The sequence below is a fragment of the Denticeps clupeoides genome, chromosome 4 (assembly GCF_900700375.1).
Source record: "Denticeps clupeoides chromosome 4, fDenClu1.1, whole genome shotgun sequence".
In the NCBI taxonomy this organism is placed as follows: Eukaryota; Metazoa; Chordata; class Actinopteri; order Clupeiformes; family Denticipitidae; genus Denticeps; species Denticeps clupeoides.
Genome location: NC_041710.1, coordinates 12,305,543 through 12,325,209, shown reverse-complemented (window position 1 = coordinate 12,325,209; position 19,667 = coordinate 12,305,543). Strand labels below are relative to the sequence as shown.

Genomic DNA, 19,667 nt, shown 5'->3' with positions numbered 1-19,667 from the left:
GCCCATTTATTGCTTGCTGTCTGTTCCTACTTTCCACTCTTAACCCCCCCCCCAGCATTACCCTCTTTTTTAGACCACGCCCCCCTCTTTCTGTTGCTGCCCTCATCTCTTTTCACTATTGTACCCCTGCTATCTGTGTTTGGTGACACTTAGAAGGACTTTTATTTATTTATTTTTACCCCCATAAATCATTCTGTGCTGCATCACACATTTTTGCCTCCCTCTCTCTCTCTCTCTCTCTCTCTCTCCCAGATCAGTGTGTGTAAGACACACAGCAACTACTTGTCAGTCCATTATGGCTGTGTGGTGTCTTTATGTGAGATGGGCAGTGGAGACTGCATTCAGCGCTCCTGATAAAACAGCAGCATGAGCAGTGTAGAAATGACCAGGCAACCCTTTAACCTGCACAGGCACAGAAGCGAGGGAATAAACAAAGAGAAGGGGGGAGGGAAAAGAATCAAGAGTGCTAACGGTCTGGCAGAAAGTCCTTTTCTTTTCCCTGAGAGCGATTTCTCCCGAGTCGTCAGGGCAAGCCGAGCTGTCATTCTCCCGCCTACCGCTCCATAATTCATCTGTTTAAGCTGATGGCAGGCGCGGAGTGAGGGGGAACAGTGTTGTGGTGTAGTTGTTTGTCTTTTTCTATTACCTCTCTGAAATCGCAGCAAAGCCCTCTGGGTAATGACATGGCTTTAACACTTATGAAATCATTTTCAAAGCGTGTGCGGGACTGGTCAGAGATGATAGCTTGTGATAACTAACAATCAAATCTCCATTACCTTCAGCGAGTGCTCACCTCGCACTGAGGGGCAGAGCAGGGGGAGTGTGGGACTGAGCCAGAAACAGGGTGAGAGTGGTGTTGAAGAAAGAGTGATGGACAATGATGGAGAGAGAGTGAGAGAGAGAAACACTCTTATCTCATCTCTGCTCACAGCGCTGGCTGATTATAGATCTTATGAGGCAGCTCTCTTTTGCTGCCACTCGAGTAAACAGGTCCTTAGGGTTGACACATGTTTGCAGATTACAATTGATAGAATAAACACATCATCAGGGCTGTCACTTTAACACACATCTTCATGTTTTACAATTATTTAACTGAATAACCTGCATATATTTTTCACTTTTGCAGTATTCTTTATTCATAAAAAAATAATTTAAAAGTTCTTGTATTTGTTTTTTCTCCCTGGGACACTGTTGTATCGAAAATAGTATCGAGTATCATCCTAAGTATTTTATTGAGTTTGAAATTTCAGTACTGTGACAAGTCTAATGGGGAGTGTTCACTAATGTCACATCAAGCATGACTCCAGCATTTACTGTTAAAGTATTTTATCTGTGTCGTCATTTCTGTCACCAAGTTAAAATGAGATGAGCTTTGATGGACATCTCCCTAATTCCTCATTCTGGATTATTCAAACTTGCACCAGTCAATATGTCGCATGCATTGTCCCATCTGCTCCCTTTCTCCTCTATTTCACACTCCACACTCCACATACTTCTTAATCATGAACGTGATCCTTGCTGTAGACACCTCAAGACCATCTGAACAAACACATAGTACTTAGTACTTTCTGCTCTTTTCATCAGTTTTCCTTTGCACTATCTCCATTATCTTGTCTTATAGTGAGACCTCATTATATTGGTCCGAAAGATGCAGGAGTGACTGAGCCATTATTGTGCTGGCTGAGAGAAAGTTAACTCTCTCTCCGCACACACACACACATACACACACACACAGTGGTCAGTACTCACTTGTAGTACAGACTCTATAAAAGTCAGCAAGTTGATTTTTACTTGAGTGGAACAGCAGATTTAATCTAAGTAGGAACAGCAATCAATACAAAGTAATGCTAATATGACAAAATACTGGTGCTTACAGCACGTCAGCTAAACCAGAGTCGCTTTCCCTCTTACAAACACACACACACACACACACACACACACACAATAATAAAACGCTGAGTCGGCGTGCTTGGCTGGCTGTGTGAATGACATGCCAGGGATGAAGGCTGGCATTTGGCTTTTCTCTAGCTAAACTCCAGTCGGTGGCCCCAGCTCCTCTCAGAACTGCAGCACCAACACCACAGCTATTAACATCACTGTACACCAGCGTAAATAAGACCTTCAGCCGACACCACTCAACTTGCAGTCCTCTCCTGTCGATTTACTAGAATCAAGACAAAAATGCCAGGACATTACGAAATTAATATTTGTTTTGAATTCAAGATAAATATGTTACCTAGATGCAGCATTGCCAGACGTATGATAATTATCATATTTGTACCATAATTTTACCCTCTGTACAACGTACGCTCAATAATTCCAAAAATCTGTACTGTATGATCATTTTACCCCTTCATTTTATCCTCATTCTTGACAATTTATCCCCCATCCTGAGAAACATCCAGTGTCCGCCTTTCTCCTGTTTTTCTCCATTTTTTATGATCATAATACATGTGCAGAATCTGACATTCATGGAAACTCATGCAGCGCTTCCAAAATATCCCCCAAAGAGTATAAGTGCATTTAAGGTATGTAAACACCCAGCACGTCAACGACTTCTCTCTACTGCAATTAGAGCAATGCTGCATGCTTCATCGACTCTAGCAACTGTACATCAGTGATAATTGATAAATTGGCTGGAAGAAGACTGGACCAGATCAGGACCCAGCCACTTTCACATTTTTGTTTTTGCTTCTTGATTTGCAGAATCACAATTGTTAACAGCCGCATTTTCAATCAATTCAGCCCCCGTGTCCGTGAGTAAAGAGCTGTGTCGGCATTGATCTGGCCAGGGCCGGGGTGGTCGGAACCCCATCTGAAAGCAGCTGTGACATACAGAGGGGGGCCAGGTGACAGGTGTAAAGGCAGCAAAAATCAATCCTTCATTCCATTTCCTCACAATTTGAGGCACTGCGGTGATTGGGGTCACCGCGCCTGGAGGGGCCTGGTGAGATTTCTGTCTCACTGTTTGGGCTTGGAGACCTCGCGACCCCCCTGTGCCGGCAACATTAGAGTTTAACCACACCATTTAAGAACACGAGATAGATGAGCGACAGATAGAATGAGCAAGAGAGAAGCAGGAGCATAGTGAGCGGAGAGTAAACCTCCTCAACTGCTAATATTAAATTTAAAATGAATGCAATTTATATTGAGCGGATGAAGAGAAAATCAGATCAGAAGTGCAATTAGTTTTGTTTGCAATATTATATACACACTGTTGCAAGCATTCAGACTGAAATAATACCTAACCTGATTAAGGAGCACACAAGATATCTGAGGCTTTTGTGAGAGACAACCTGAGCCAGGAGCTGGGACATACATTCATAATGCCTGAGAAGTTCTGTTAAGCAGACTGTAGTGGTGGATTTCTGCTGAAACCTGGCACATATGCTACAGCTGGGTGTCCAATGCATCAAATAGAGTCAATGTCAGTAGAGCAACCTGATGCTTCCCAGCAAATTAATAATGTATTTGAAAGGTTTTATGGTAATATCTTATACCATAAAACTAATAATGTGCAGCATACAGTGCGTAAATAGTATAATACCATGTATTTACACTGTATATTCACTCCAACACTAAACTTAGTCTTAAGTATATGCAACTTAATTTTTTTTTCACATCGTTCGTTGTTAAGGTATAACATGCAAATTTTGCACGTGTCTGAAGAGTAAACTAGGAAGGAAGGCAGCAGGTTCTTTAACTTCATTGGGAAACTCAACCCCAAACCCGTAAAATGAACTTGCCAGGTAACTTACATGGAGGATTTCAGAAAATTAAACAATGCATGCACTTCCCTAATTGTTTCAGCTCAAAGTAAAACACAACGGCACACACACATAATGCCTGCTGTTTGTGGAACGTCCTTGAGTAAAGATGTGCTCATGCATTGACAGGATAAACACCCATCCAGCTGCCCTCTGTTCTCGAGCACTCTGATAACCTTCTCAATCAAGAACCAAACTCAATCTACTCTCCTTTTTCTCCACCACAAAGGGACACAGGATGGGACCCTAATTCAATGTGCCCCACAAAGACATAATACTTTCTTTCAATTTGCCCTCCGGACAATGCATTAACCTCACAGGCCATATGGACAGTGGCAGTCATACGTGACGGAAGGGCCAGAGATATCTGCTGCCCACAGTGAGGAACGGTCAATTCATGGCCTGAGGTGACAATATACTCTAATTGTGGCTTAAATAAACACAGTAAATGAGAGGAAAAGAAGCTGAAGGTGTCCTGATGCCTGTCCACAGACCCTCACTCTCGCATGTGAACATGAACATTTATAAAAGTAGTCACTGCAAGCACAGTGTTTGGAAATTTACATTGACAAATTGACATTGTTTTGGAAATGGACATGATCACATTTCCATGGCAACCACAACCACAAGAGAATTTGCACATGCACATAAGCTCGAATACACATGATTGCATGCAACCCACCCAAAGGTGCAGGTAAAATGTGTAAAATTACTTTACTACATATTTAATTAACTTAATTATACGTATTTGTTTATATTTATCGACTTGTCTGCAAAGGGCTAGAGAGTGAGAGATAGAAAGGGGAGAAAGGATTAAATCACAAGGTGTCCCTGCAATCCCTTTTTATGACCTTGTATTTGTATACTTATGTGTGTGAAAATTCATGCAATGCATGTGTATGAGAGAGAGAGAGAGAGAGAGAGAGAGAGAGAAACACAGGACACCATTAGATAGATGCATTACCCCCTGCCACCATTCCAACACTAAACTCATTTGATGTTTGCCCACACAGCCCCACAGCTCCAATTTCCTCCACTCTCTCTAACCACTGATCCCAAATCAGCACTCACCTTCACCTTTAGCAGAACAATAACTCCCCTCTCTCTAATACCTGATCCCAAGTCAGCCATTAGTGCTGCAGCTCTCACCTTGTCTGTCGTCAACAAAATAATGGTTCTTTTAAATAACTGAAAACATGTTAGATATTTCTGCTGAATTACTGACCTTCCTGTGTCTATGTTAAAACAACATTGCTACCTTTAAACTGACTCTTGGGTCAGCAGCAGAATTACCAACTGCTGCTCATAAAAAAAAAAAAAGTACTTCTGACTACACATTACATAAAATTGTGTTAGCAATTTTTGTCAGTGTACATGTGTAGTTGTATGGTCAATGTCCCAGTATAATCCAATCAGACTTCCTTTCTCAATCTTCAGAAATTGAACCTTTGTAAAAATGTCCATCTATGAACACTATGAAAGTGATTGTTATTATTATCATCATTACAGCAATTTCTATTTATTATTACCACAAACCATGGTAACAGGGGCAAGTTATCCAACAGGCACTCAAACACAAAACTTCGAAAAAACCTTGAAGGTTTAAAAAGACCTTAATAATGTGTACAAATATACTTTGTACAAATGAAATACACTTCAATATAAGAAAACAGGACATTTTCAAGAGTCTCTGTGCCACATTTATCTAGTTTATTCATTTGTGTTTCCACAGCATGGTTCTGCTCAAATAATGCAATCTGGACAAAGGCAGGATCAGACCATGTAAGGTTGTAGAAAAAAATTTATACTTCATGCACACGCGATTAATGGAATAGCCATTTGTTACCTTGCCATTGTTCTTCATATTTTGTCACAACAAACCTTGTCTATTAGCACATTAAAGTGAGCAGGGAGGTTTGGAGCATGAGTCAGTAAAAAAGGTTAAAATCCTCATTATCGCCAGTTTGGGAAAGGTAAATCGCATTCTCTAACTAACAGCCGACTAATTGCTCCCAGTGGTAACGGTGATGTATTGAGAGCTGGTCAGCAGCAAGCACCGCCTGGGCTGTCCGAGGCGTAGGTGTGTGTTAGTGGAGAAGTGATGTATTGCTTTGTGTGTGTGTGTGTGTGTGTGTATGTGTGTGGGAAGAGACTGAGGAGAGTTCACTTAAGAGACACCTCTTTTAAAAGCACATAAACACACACACAAACACAATAAAAGGGTCTTCCAAACTTTTTTTTATGCTGTATATGTCTGTTTTATAGATTGTTTGCACAGACAAATCCTCACTCCATTATGCTATACAAGATATTATATTATTCATTCATCCACTTTACCAATTCATTCATTCATTTACTACCATTTTGTACCTGAATTAAACATTATCCACTTAGCATACCTTCCAAATTCATTTCACCTTAATTTAGTCTGATTTATTGTGAGTCTGTTACATTTCCTGTATCTGTATACATGCCACTATATACAGATACCTGACTATCACATTAAAGTGTAGAGGCTCAGCACAAATTCAGCTTCTGTCCTCTGAAGCTCTGTCTTCTGTAAACATTACACCAGAGTTATGGGTCTGAGCTTTGCTCTTTTTCAGCCAAAGTGGCCATTAGGTCAGCACTCTGACAGTTCTACCCTTCTGACGGCTTAAATGAGGGAAGTGCTTTGAGCCAGAGCATTCAGTCAATGCCAATCAGAGTCTGTGTATCTGAAGATATCAGTGTGTAAGAGAAGATATAAAACTATACTGCATATCTGTGGACCAGGTAAAAGACAACTTACTTGGACTTGGCAAGAACTAAACTGAGTAGATATTTAATAGACACCATGATGAACATATTCATTAATATTAATATTTATTTGAATCATTTGAATAAATATAAAGTTGTCTATTAGAATTGTAATGTCTAATAGAATTGTACCATCCCTCCTTCCAACCTTTCAAAAGCAAACATACAGACAAAAAGAGAAAGGACACGCACCGGCACACTTGGTCCGTGCTCTGAGGGGGGGTCCGGGTGCTCCAGTGCCTCCATCCAGTGGCCGGGTGAGCAGCACGCTGATCTCATACTCAGTGTCAGGGTCCAGATGGCCGATCTTGTGTGTGGCCTTGTCCACAGGCTGCAGGTCATACATGGTGCCACTGATGGTACGATACTCCACCTCGCGATTCACGATGGGCCCATCGCCATTGATGGAGTTGGCGTTGAGCTGAATCCACAGGTAGGTGGCACCCACTGCTGTGAGCTGCGGTGGTGCAATAGGAACAGGGGGCTCTGAGAAAGGAAAAAAAGGAAGTGACATGGGGCAAACTGAAGACTAAAATGCAAATGTACTATTTTATTCAGTCTAGTAAATATAATTAAGATAATGCAAAAGTCTTTTAAATTGTTTAACTTTAAATTCCAAGAATTAGGAACATTTGAGAGTACTGAGGGGTTGATTCAATGTTAAATTGGTTATTATTAGGCATTCAGTGAGCAATTTAATTAATCAGGATTCCGTAACCAATGCTTTTCGATTTTGATTTGCGTGTTTCTTATCAGAAATTCCTTTCTGAAAGAAATTCCTTTAGGGCTGTTTCTGTTTTATGATATTTTTTAACATGTGAATTCTGCTGAGACGAGAATATTGATTAAAACATTAAAAAACCCTCCACATCCCATCTCCACGTCTCTTCTGCCCAGTGCCGAGTTTGAGTACCACTGCCTCAGGGTTTGGCTTGAGATGACTGGCTGCACTAGCACCATAACAGTTTTTATTATTACCACAAGTAATTCATATTTATTAAGGCATCAGTAGAGATGGTAGGATTAATTAGATTACACACAAATGAACAATAAACAACTGAAAAGAGTAATGCATGTTTTAGTGTGTTACCTAGTGGGTAAGACACCCGCCTATTAAACCCACTGCTGATCCTACAGACATTAACAATTACAGACCAGTTTCCCTCCTCTCATTTCTATCCAAAATCCTTGAGCGCTGTGTCTACAACCAGCTATCACTCCATTTATCACAGAACAACCTCCTGGATCCTAACCAGTCTGGCTTCAGAACAGCTCATTCCACCGAGACTGCCCTTTTGGCGGTTACCGAGCAGCTACATGCAGCCAGATTGGCAAAACTGTCATCAGTTCTTATTCTCCTCGACCTATCTGCTGCATTTGACACCGTTAACCACAAGACTCTCTTGTCAATCCTGAAGAGGCTTGGAATTCGGGGCTCAGCATGGCAGTGGTTTGCTTCCTACCTTGATGAGCGATCTTACCAAGTGACTTGGAAAGGATCCACCCCTACCTCACGTAGACTCTCCACTGGTGTCCCTCAAGGCTCGGTGCTAGGTCCTCTCCTTTCCTCCCTCTACACGAGATCACTTGGTGAGGTAATTTCCTCACATGGATTATCCTACCACTGCTCTGCTGACGACACACAACTCCTCTTCTCCTTTCCTCCCTCTGATCTACATGCTGCTTCCAAAATCTCTGCATGTCTAACCGACATCTCGTCTTGGATGGCAGCCCATCACCTCCAACTCAATCCCACCAAAACTGAACTAATATTCATTCCAGCAGATTCTTCACCACATCAGGATCTTGCTATTTACCTAGACAACTCGCAGCTCTCTCCTTCTGCAACAGCCCGCAACCTTGGCGTAACAATAGACAACCAACTCTCCTTCTCGACTCACATCAGCAATCTTTCCCACTCATGTAGATTCCTTCTCTACAATATCAGACGAATCCGCCCTTATCTGTCAACCCAGGCCACCCAACTACTGGTTCAGTCCTTAGTAATCTCACAACTGGACTACTGTAACTCCCTTCTAGCTGGTCTACCACTATGTACCATCCGACCTCTACAACTACTACAAAATGCAGCAGCACGACTAATCTTCAATCTTCCCAAATTCTCCCACACCACCCCTCTGCTACGCTCCCTCCACTGGCTCCCAGTAGCTGCATGCATCAGGTTCAAAATACTGATGCTGGCCTACAAAGCCAAACATGGAGTAGCACCATCCTACCTCACAGCCCTTATTACACCTCGCACTGCGAGTACCTCGAGTACTGCTCGCCTGGTCCCTCCATCTCTGAAGGTAAAAGGAAAACATTCATCTAGACTCTTCTCCGTCTTGGCCCCTCGGTGGTGGAATGAACTTCCCCTCAAGGTCAGAACAGCTCAGTCACTGAGCACCTTCAAACGATAGTTCAAGACCTTCCTCTTTAAAGAATATTTAGATTAAATTGTAATTTTCTTGTTGTCGAACTTTGTGTACAGAATCTACAACAGAGTGAATAAAATAGATGTATTCATAGTTGAGGGTCCTAGTGAACCGGAATTGATCTCTTCATCGATGGTAACTTGAAAGCACGTTGTAAGTCGCTCTGGATAAGGGCGTCTGCCAAATGCCGTAAATGTAAATGTATTAAACAGAAGACCCAGGTTCAAACCCCACGTGTCCCTGAGTAAGACACATAACCCTGAGGGTCTCCAGAGGGACTCTCCCTGTAACAACTGATTGTAAGTCGCTCTGGATAAGGGCATCTGATAATTGCCGTAAATGTAGTGTTTAATGCATGGTTTGTGTGTGTCAAGGTCAGTGACATGAAGGTCAAAAACAGAACACTTCTCAGAATCTAATAAAATATCAGATCAGTTGCCTTCCTTTACCAAGACCAAGACTGTCATTCACTTTCTGAACAGCGTTACAATCCTACAAATCTTTATGATACACCATGACAAAAAGCGCATACTCAACAAAAAACTGTTAACATACTCAAAAGACATGCAAAACATACAAAAACAATACAGTAATATTGTAGTAGTGCACAATAGATAGTGACAAGTACACAATTTCGCACTTGTTTTAATGGAGGAATGGACAATCACACAGACATTCTAAAGCTTATGAGCAGTTACACTGAGCTCAAGCTTAGCGTAGGGTCTTTATAAAGAAGTTTATAAAGGGTCGGAGAAGTAGGATCAGTCAATAAATTGATGGTGATCGGTATCTTATGTTGAATGTGGGTTGTTAATGGAAATCCACTGATGTTGCAGATTTTCTAAGTGCATTTATGAGCGGACAGCTGTGTTTTGGACATACTGAAACTTGTTTAGGGATCTTAGAAGTGAATTACAGTAATCGATCTGTGAAGTAATAAAAGCGTGGATAAATGTTTTAGCAGGATCTACACTGGGTGAAGTGGCAGGCAATATTCTGAAGGTGAAAAATACTGAATTGATTATGGAGTTACTGTGAGTTGGATAAAAAAAATCTGTGATCACTTTTAAAAGAGCTATTCTCTATCCAACACATTGCAAGTCTATTTAATCTATTTAATATATAGTATGTATTTTGGTGTGATGTCTTACAGAACCAACAGACCTATAAATAACAAATAAGCGTGGACCATGAACAGTTCCCTGTATACCAGAGGTATATTCCATTTGAAATATTCTGGTCACATTATGTTACTTAGGGAAAGAGTCTATTTACAAGTCTTGTTTCCAGGCAGTAGACAGGTTAGTGTTAGAGGTGATGATTAATCTCAGTGACAACTGGTGATGCAAATAGGACATTAACCATAGTCAAGACAGTTTAGTTTAACAACCACGGCCATACGCCTGTGGGCCAGCAATGAATTATGTTTTCCCTGAATTGGGACAAGGCTATAGAACTGAATCAGACACCTTCTTTGTATTAGACAGGAGCACAAGGCCCACCTCACAATTTAAAGGTGCTTTCCATCTTGTTTCTGTGTATGAAGGTCACACAGATGGCTGTCCCATTCTGACCTTGTCTTGCGGCCCTAAATTCCTCCTAATCCCCCCTGCACCAGTCCGCAAATCAAACATCACCTCTCATGAACTACTTAATCCCCACCTCCTCCTCAGATGCACACACACAGGCACACACAGGAGACACTTGGAATAATCTGTAGGAACAAAACGCACGAGAAAAAAAAAAGGTCATACATCTGGCAGGATAAGGCAGAGCATGTTAAAGTTGTCAATCCAATCTCCTTAATCCCTGTCCACACACAAGCTGTCACAGCACAAACACACAACACACACATCTAAGTGCACACACACATACAATGGTAGAGCACATGCTCAACAGAAACAGGCGCTCATGGTCACTGCTGGAGACAAATACGCTTAATTGGAAATATTAAGCGTAAATCATCATATTTACATACATTTGTCCATTTTGCTACTATCCAACTTACGTCCCTTCACTAATTATACGTCCAGATGCCCTGGAGCAACATCTGATTAAGTTTGCTGTTGCCATGATGTAAATCCTGTTTAGCATGATGAAACCCTAAAGGCTAGTTGCTTACATATATTTTTACCATTACTATGTAAATCACACGAGGATACAGAAAGTTTAAAAATGTTAAACTTTTCAAGCACCAGCCAATCATGTTATTTTATACAACTGTACAATGTAATCATTGGCAATTGTGTGCAAACGGGAAGCAATGTCATAGTTGTTAAATGGTTAAACGTCAAATAATCTATGCAAGAGTTAACGTGCATGTGTGACCACATGGTAATAGAAGGTTATGAATTAATGTTTTAGCAGGTTTACAGCTAAATATGTTGATCACTGTGCCACTACTAACCTATTCATTTGAACTATTTTGTTTACACTGTACAATGGTGGTTCTTTTAGCACAATTGGCAATAATCTACTAGATGTTTCTTTAAACAATTTTCACAACCAGGGTCATTGCAGTGCTGCAAACACAAAAAGCTTAGCATATGTGCACAAATTACTTGTTCCTCTATTTGATGTGTGGTTAAACTAATCATCCACTTCAATGCATGTATTGATTTAACCTTTATGTTTGATGAGACAGCACCAGCACATAATCCTGGCTGGTGTGGCCTTCTGAAGTAAGAGGTGTCAGACTGGGGTGTGTTGCGATAGGTGTGTGCACCTCTATCACTGAGCCCTACTGTGAACAGAAGTGATGTAGGATCAAATGATAGGTGTTGAGCATTCAGGCAGAGAATCACGATAATGATACTCAACTCAGGTGTGTAATCTATATATAATTCTATTTACAACTAAATAAATATCATTCTGCATTTATGAGTATTATAGTATGTATGGAGTCATTCTATAGTAATGTACAATGTCAAAGGTCAGTGATGCAAAATCACCATGTTTTGCTTTTAATTTAATTGTGCAAATTGGTAGATAATTGTTGCATATACTCTCCCTCTGATTCTCCTTTTTAATTTTATGTACTTAATTTAGCTTTGCAACCATTAAGACTGACCAACAGGACACAAAGAGGAGAAAAGCCAAGACACCACCCAATTCATGAGGCTTTTGTAGGAAATCAACCAAGTAGTTTGGCAGCTGAATGCCATAAATTGATTATGAAATGTTAACAATGTAAAAAAGCAACAAAGCCTCTGACAACTGGTTCTCCTCAGACCCAATTCAGCCACACACAAAATGACAATAATTTGATAGTCCAGCTGGTTCAGGTGTTGGTGTTGTCTGACTTAGTAGAAAGAAGAATAAGTGAAGAACAATGACTCTTAAAATAAGCTTGGTAGGGTAAGGCTACAGATAACGTCACTGTGGCCCGCCAAGGCCGGCTTAGTTCAGACAACAGGCTCTACCACAGCAGATTAACTCATAATAACACAGAGCTGCAGAAGCAGCTAAGATGCTCATAGGCATTTGGCGGCCCCCTGTGAACCCTAGTGCAAGGACAAATACACACACTGCCCCAAAAAGTACAGACCAGACATACACACAGACACACATAGTTGGAAAACGCTGAGGTGTACTGACAGGATATAAACACAGACACACAAGAACAAGAACACACAAATAACCTTGTTTTATACCTAAGTGTTCGAATTTTGTCAATTCTAGTCAAACACACAAAAATGTATATTATTAAAACATACAGCACTAAGTACTTAATTGATATTTTTGGTATTAGAAACAAGACAATTTAATTAGCTGAACAGTAAAATATATATTGTTTATATCAAAGGAAATAAAAAACCCACTTAAAACCCCTGTAAATAATGACATTTGTGTTTGTTATAACAATATATAATGCAAAGGACACCAATTGAATGTAACACTGAAAGTTTTTATGAAATAAGTCCATTTCGAAACCATTTTGAACATATATTTAATGGAAGTAAAAAACTGTCAGGGCTGATTTCTTGATAAATTTGACAGGCAAATACCAGAGTTTATGTATCATGCATTCTGGAGAATTGGGCCAAACATACCTAGCAAAAAACTTTACATAACAACACTGTAATTCAACCTGATTTGTATATATGTTTGTATTTACATATGTGAAATAAGATCAATTTAGAATGAAACTTGCCCTGAACCAGAAAAAGCCCTTATCCCAGAAATTAATTAAGTTACTTTTATGTATTTAAATTAAATGTTGGCCTCATTGTGGAACAAGATTAGCAATGTGGCCTCATACAAGGTTTCGAGTTTGAAACCCAAATTCTTATCTGGGACCAGGGTGTTTTCTAGTTCAGGGCAAAATAAAATAGAAAGAAAATCAAATATTATAAATAGTTATTTCATATATATATAAATGCTTTAAAAAATATTTATAAACAGACACACAGAACCCCCAGCAGTATCAACCCTCTGGTGTGCCACAGCTGAGTCTAGGCAGAAGAATGAAGGGTCACTAGGCAGCTGTTGTTGCTGCATTTGAGGGACAGCCAGACGGTCAGGAGAATGGACAGCTGTGCTAGACCATGCCAACCAAACACACACACACACACACACACACACACACACACACACACACACACACACACACACAGACACTTTCTCAATATATTTGTGTGGATCCAATGTCATACAGGTGCACATATAGTGTATATGCACAACCACACATATCCACTGGGTTACTGCTTTGTTCAGTTAAATTAGCTCTTATACATCTGCTTGCAAAAGTAGAATTCTAGGGGGGAAAATACATAATCTAATAGATGACTCCTTACCATAAGAACAATTAGGGAGGAATTCTGTCAACACTATCCAGATTGTTTACAAATGAAAAAACTTAGTTACAGTGAATCTATGCAGCAGTTTGTCCACTTTCCCTTGCACCACATCAAGTAAACAACTCTTCCTCTGCACTCCGTCACACATCTCTCATCAGAAACGCCACACATCAAACATGCAATACTCCAGCCGCAGGGGGTGGAGCCTCTCTGTTGTGACCGACAGTTCCACGTCTGGGCAGGCAGGATTAAAACCATCAATCATGGGAAGCGGTGAGTCCTTAACATCAGCTACTGGCCCATAAATCCTACTCACATGCTGGAGAGGTGGAAAGACAGAAAATTGAGGTGGAGAAATATTAAAGGCCATTACTGGACCCTACTGGCTGCAGTGGAATGGGACCTTACAGGATTTAAGAGAAGGCAGGTCTATAAATTCATAGAATGACTGCAGGGGAGTCACACTGAGAGGCTTCTTTACATCACACCATGCTCTTGCTTTGTGTCCTTTGGGTGGGAAACTGTCTTGGCCAAGGGCAGCATTTACCAGCAAATGTACACAAAAGGGGACCACAAAAGGGGCAGTTAACATAAAATAAACATGAGAAAGGTGTGTGTGTGTGTATCCAGGTGCACCTGAAGCAGGGAGAAAACTTTAAAAAATTGACAGAAGGGCTGGGCCAGCAACAGATGCATACATATTAGACATAAACATAAAAAAGTATTACAGTGTTAATATTTGCATTTACTTTTAGAGGGAACAGTGATCACCCTTCACTTCGGAGAAAGTTTAGTGTATGTGGGTGGTTAGGCACTGTCTCTTTGTTGCATGGTGCCAGAGAATAAGAGCAGCCGCGTTCACATTTGTCAGTAAGTACAAAGTGGGCGTGTTGTATGGTTGACTCCGCCCACCAGGTTGTACAAATAAAAAGCTCTTGTTTCAGCCAGAAATACAGCCAAGAGTTTTTTTTTCTCTGTACAGCGAAGTATGCCCATGCATGCAGCTCTTTTGCTTTATGTCAAAAATGTGTAGTTTATATTTTTAAGGACACCTCAGACAATGCTTTCCTTTCTGTAATCGTCAAAGGCTATCATACAAAAATCTGTCGAGTTCAGGCAAAGATCTTCAGCTCTATCTGTGTTTTATGCATCACCTGATGTGTCCTCTGATTTTAACCCATGACCCTTGGTGAGCAGTAGGCAGCCATGAAAGATGGACTCAAACCGACAACCGAATGGTTATGATTTGATTCCTTATCCGCTGGGCCAACCACTGCCTGTGGTCTGTGGGCTGTAGTTTTCCACATACCTGGTCTAAAGTCTACTCACGCTAGCATAGTAAAGCTTTTGTATTTCTGGGTGTGGCTGCATACTAGTATATAGTTTGGGCTCTTTTGGGTCATTTCTAGGGTTGGGAATATTCTCTAGACCTCTAGCCAATGCCTGGGCAGAAGTAGCACATATTTTATATAGTGACAGACAGTCACTACTAAGAAGTATACAGGTATGTAAACTCACGTTTGATGGTCAGTGGGCCGTAGTTGGAAACGCCCACCCCAGTGCCTGAGTGCACAATGCAGCGGTAGCGTCCGGAGTCTCCTTTAGTTGTGTTCTCCACATCGAAAGTGCCAATGAAGCGTCGGTTGTTCCAGGGCTTAGTGGATTTCATGGGAGCCTCACGGCCACCTATACCCTACACACACAAAAAAATCATAACATAATCACAGGTTCGAGAGAAGAAGGGAAAACTAAAGAGTGCTTGTGTCAGTAAGACAGTCACTATAAAATACTCTCATTCTGAGGTCCTCTCTGTCACAGACACACAAACACACACTCTGCTCAGAGTCACCCCTCGCAGCAGGTAGACAGGGGCCAGTTGTTCATTAGAGATCTGTCTTCATTACTGTCATCAGGGGACTTCACTTAATGTTTGTTTTTCATCTCCCTCGTTAATGAGGCCGTGTTTGTAAAAGTGACAAACTGCTTGGCACAGGGTCTGACGCTCACAGCGAAAGTCATGCAGGGCACCAACAGCTGCATTCAACAACCACAGAAAGTGGTGGTGTGCTTAACAGAGTGACAGACAGAGGGGTGTCTTCAACAGTGAGAGAATAAGGAACAGAGACAGAGGCAAGTGTTCAGAAATATTGGTGGGCCGTGTTCATCGACATCACAATCAGGTTAGGGCAAAATACTAACAATGGCTGAAAACTAGATGTCTATTCCATTATGCTAATATAGAAAGTAAAGTAATGTATTCACAATAAAAATGCATGTTTTTCATGATTGGCAGATGTATTCTAAAAAAATTCTAATAAAAAACTATTCTAAATAATGCCTGAAAATATAAATATTTTTTATCTTTATATATACAGTATATCAGTTCATATGTTTGAATTCTCATCATGGCAAAACAGCATGGCTGGAAATCACCATTGGATTCATCCAGATCATTCACCACTAAAATAATGCACTGAAATATGTAATATTACTGTGATTGTGATTTTTAACACTGCCTGAGTGCCCAATGCACACTGTTTGCACTCCAACTGAAGGCATTACATCCAACCCATCAGCATTGCTGTACTAGAATTGAGTTCAAATTATCCCACACACAACATCTCAAATTGAGCTGCATGATGTGAAAGTTTCATTGCAACATGGAAATGTGTACAAGTTCAATAACCACACTTAATGTGATGCCATTTATGTATCATTGTCAATGTCAAGTCTGCCCTTTTCTGCACTGTAGCTTTGACTAAGAAACTCACCAAGCAGGTGAGGTGAAATCTGCAGTCACCATAAAACCACTCCAGATGATCCAAAATATGGCAGCCCGTCTCATTTTCAATCAGCCAAAATACACCCATGTTACACCTCTTCTTACCTCCCTCCACTGGCTCCCGGTAGCTGCTCGCATTGAGTTCAAATCCTTGATGCTTGCCTACAGGGCTGTACATGGAACTGCGCCCTCCTACATCAACACACTACTACCTAGCTACACTCCTGCATGCCACCTCAGATCTGCAAACGAAAGGAGACTAAAAATTCCTTCTTCACGGGGTCTCCGATTCCAATCATGTCTGTTCTCCGTTGTTGTCCCTGGCTGGTGGAACAACCTGCCCTCCTCCACACGACTAGCCGAGACTATCACCACTTTTAAGAAGAAGGTGAAAACCCTCTTATTCCAAAAATATTACAGACAAATTTAACACATACACATGCATACACATTGAACAAACAAATACAAAATGTATAAATACATTATAATTTTTCTTAGTCTAGCACCCAACACTCTCCGAGCATGCTCTTCAATGACAAGTCTAAGCCTTATCAGGGCTCTTAGTTTGTATACTTGATATTCTATAGAAATCGAACGAGAATTGCTGGTGTCTTCCCATTGTAAGTCGCTTTGGATAAAAGCGTCTGCCAAATAAAGTAAAGTAAAGTAAAGTAACGGTGAAATTGTTACAAAAATGATATTTATGTACGATATGATGTTACATGTAGATTTACACCTTATAAATAATTATACATTTGTCCACTCACTTCAACAAAAAAGCACCAAAATTACACAAGATTTATAGTATATAATTACCCTCCATTCAAGACAAGGGTGTTTTATTATCAGGAAAGTTACTGCTGCAAGAAGAAAGTAAAAACAAATTGATGAGCACATAATGCTAATGCAAGCTAATGTAGAAATGCATAAACCAAGTGTAAAGACTAGGTGAACGTAAACAACGAGGTGTTAAAAGTTCAGCTCAGTTTAAGCTGTGTAATCATTACACACATTCTTCTGTTACAAACGTCTTCCTTGCTGTTCCTCAACGAGCAGCAATGAAGGAAAACATGCCTATCAGCCAAACATCTGCAATGCTTTTAATTCTGACCTGGGTCTTTTGGAGGATTCAGAGTTGTCCATTCATGCCCTAATGGAAAACGCATTAGACGCTGTTACAAAAGAGCACCTTTACCACAAAAAGCCTTTACTTTCAGCCAGTGATGAAAATGCATTTATCGCATCCTTGTTGTAACCACACTTGTGCAAAGTTCACCCGCCCAACATGCGTAGAGAGAGTGTGACTGATTTGAAATGAGGCAGGCATTCAGTAATAAATAATGGATTAGTTTTTTTATATTTATTCCTCATATGCATTGCATTTTTTTATTAATATATTTGTAACAATATGTGGCAGAGATTAAGCAGACATCAACAGGTCAGGTTCTGAGGTACTTTAGTCATCTTATCAAAAGCAGGTGTTTCCTTATTTATGGATATAAGCAAACTTCATATACATTCTAAAGATCATTTGGAACATATTTTAGAGCATTAAATGTATTTAGACAGGAGAGTAATTCCAGATATCATTGAAATCTTGTCTGTCCACTGACTACCTACAGGTGGAGGATCTTCCTTGTCAAGAATCTGACATACAAAAATAATTTTGCTCAAATGGTCATCTATTGGCAATTTGATTATGAATAGAGCTGCTTTTAAACTTGAGAAAAGCTGACCAATCACACAGGCATCTAGCTCCTACTAACCATGCACCCTTCTCTCCCATGGCAAAATCTCTTCTCTGGTTTTCAAAACCAAAGTAGCAATTCATTCTCACGAAGGTTCAATGTGTGGAAAAGTCTAACAGTAAGTTCTAGCTAGTCAGGAAACATTACAGGATTCAAAAGCAGTTTGAATACTACCCTGTGTGTGTCTGTCTTACCTGTAGCCAAAGGTTGAAGTTGTCTTTATGCAGGCCATTGACGGTACAATGAAAGGTGGCTGTCTGCCCTGCATTCACCTCTACTCCTTTGATGGTCTGGAAGTGAGGAGTGTTCACTGGGAACATAGACAACAAACTATTAAATCTCTTTCATAAACAAAACCATATCCAACATTTCTGTTATATAAAATATATTTAAAAATGTAAAATGTCACATTTGTCTTGTAATTGTCTTATATGATGTATATATATATGCTTATATATATGTATATCAATGCTTATATAATCAAACATTGGAATTTTTGGAGTTAAAGTTACCCTAACATCATAATACAGCAGCCTCAGAAAAATCATTTATTAATTACATTTTCATGTTACTGTGAATTAAGTAGGTACTGAGATTAACATGCATAAAAACAAATGCGAGATCAAGTTAATGCATATCCTTACCACAAAAAAAGCTTTGTTTTTAATAAAGCCACAAATCTATCCTTTTACAAGTAAAGATAATTAAGCCCTGTGGTAATTCTTTTTAAAGTCTCTGCAATGCTAGGAATAATAAACACAACCTAACCTTAAATGCATTGATTTGCATTGTTGGTGTGGACTGTGGCAGTTTTAATTAAGGCCTAGTGAGCCCACATCACAGTCTCCAAGAGAAATAGGTCAATGTGTTTTCAATGTGTCGAGAGGGGGGAGTGGGATCCATGCAAATGTGGTTATGAGGTACGTTTGATTACTTCCCTTCAATACCCCGCAGCCCAAAATGCCCCTCCCTGCTGATAGGAGCAGGCCACGTCGACCTTGAGTCGTCACACAGCCCATTTTCTCTCCTCGACAAAACCACAACAGCTAATTTAATCATTTCCCTCAACTGATCTCCCTATTCAATATTTATTAGATACTTCGCCCATTCTTTCACTCCTTTGTTTCGTGTTTTTTTCTTTCGAAGTCGCATCACTTTTTATTACTTTGACCCATCAATCTTCTCAATGCCACGTTAGACATATCTATTTTTTTTGTCTGTAATGTCTTTAATTATAGACAGACCTCCTACAGGCGAAGTGGCACCTCAGCTCTACCACACAAATACCATCTGCTCTCATGAATGCCAAATAGATCACATTTTCCCCTTTCTCTTCA

General features: G+C 40.2%; 1 protein-coding gene across 12 annotated transcripts in view; it reads right to left on the bottom strand.

Moving 5' to 3' along the window:
- LOC114788011 (receptor-type tyrosine-protein phosphatase mu) overlaps positions 1 to 19,667 on the bottom strand; it is a 166,949-nt gene that overhangs the window by 76,864 nt on the left and 70,418 nt on the right. For all 12 annotated transcript variants that reach the window (XM_028976076.1, XM_028976079.1, XM_028976080.1 and 9 more), the window contains 3 exons: positions 18,525 to 18,640; positions 15,319 to 15,493; positions 6,759 to 7,052 (listed from right to left, as the gene is read on the bottom strand). In XM_028976076.1, coding sequence (XP_028831909.1) covers positions 6,759 to 7,052; positions 15,319 to 15,493; positions 18,525 to 18,640 — 585 coding nt within the window. The remainder of the gene's footprint in view (positions 1 to 6,758; positions 7,053 to 15,318; positions 15,494 to 18,524; positions 18,641 to 19,667) is intronic.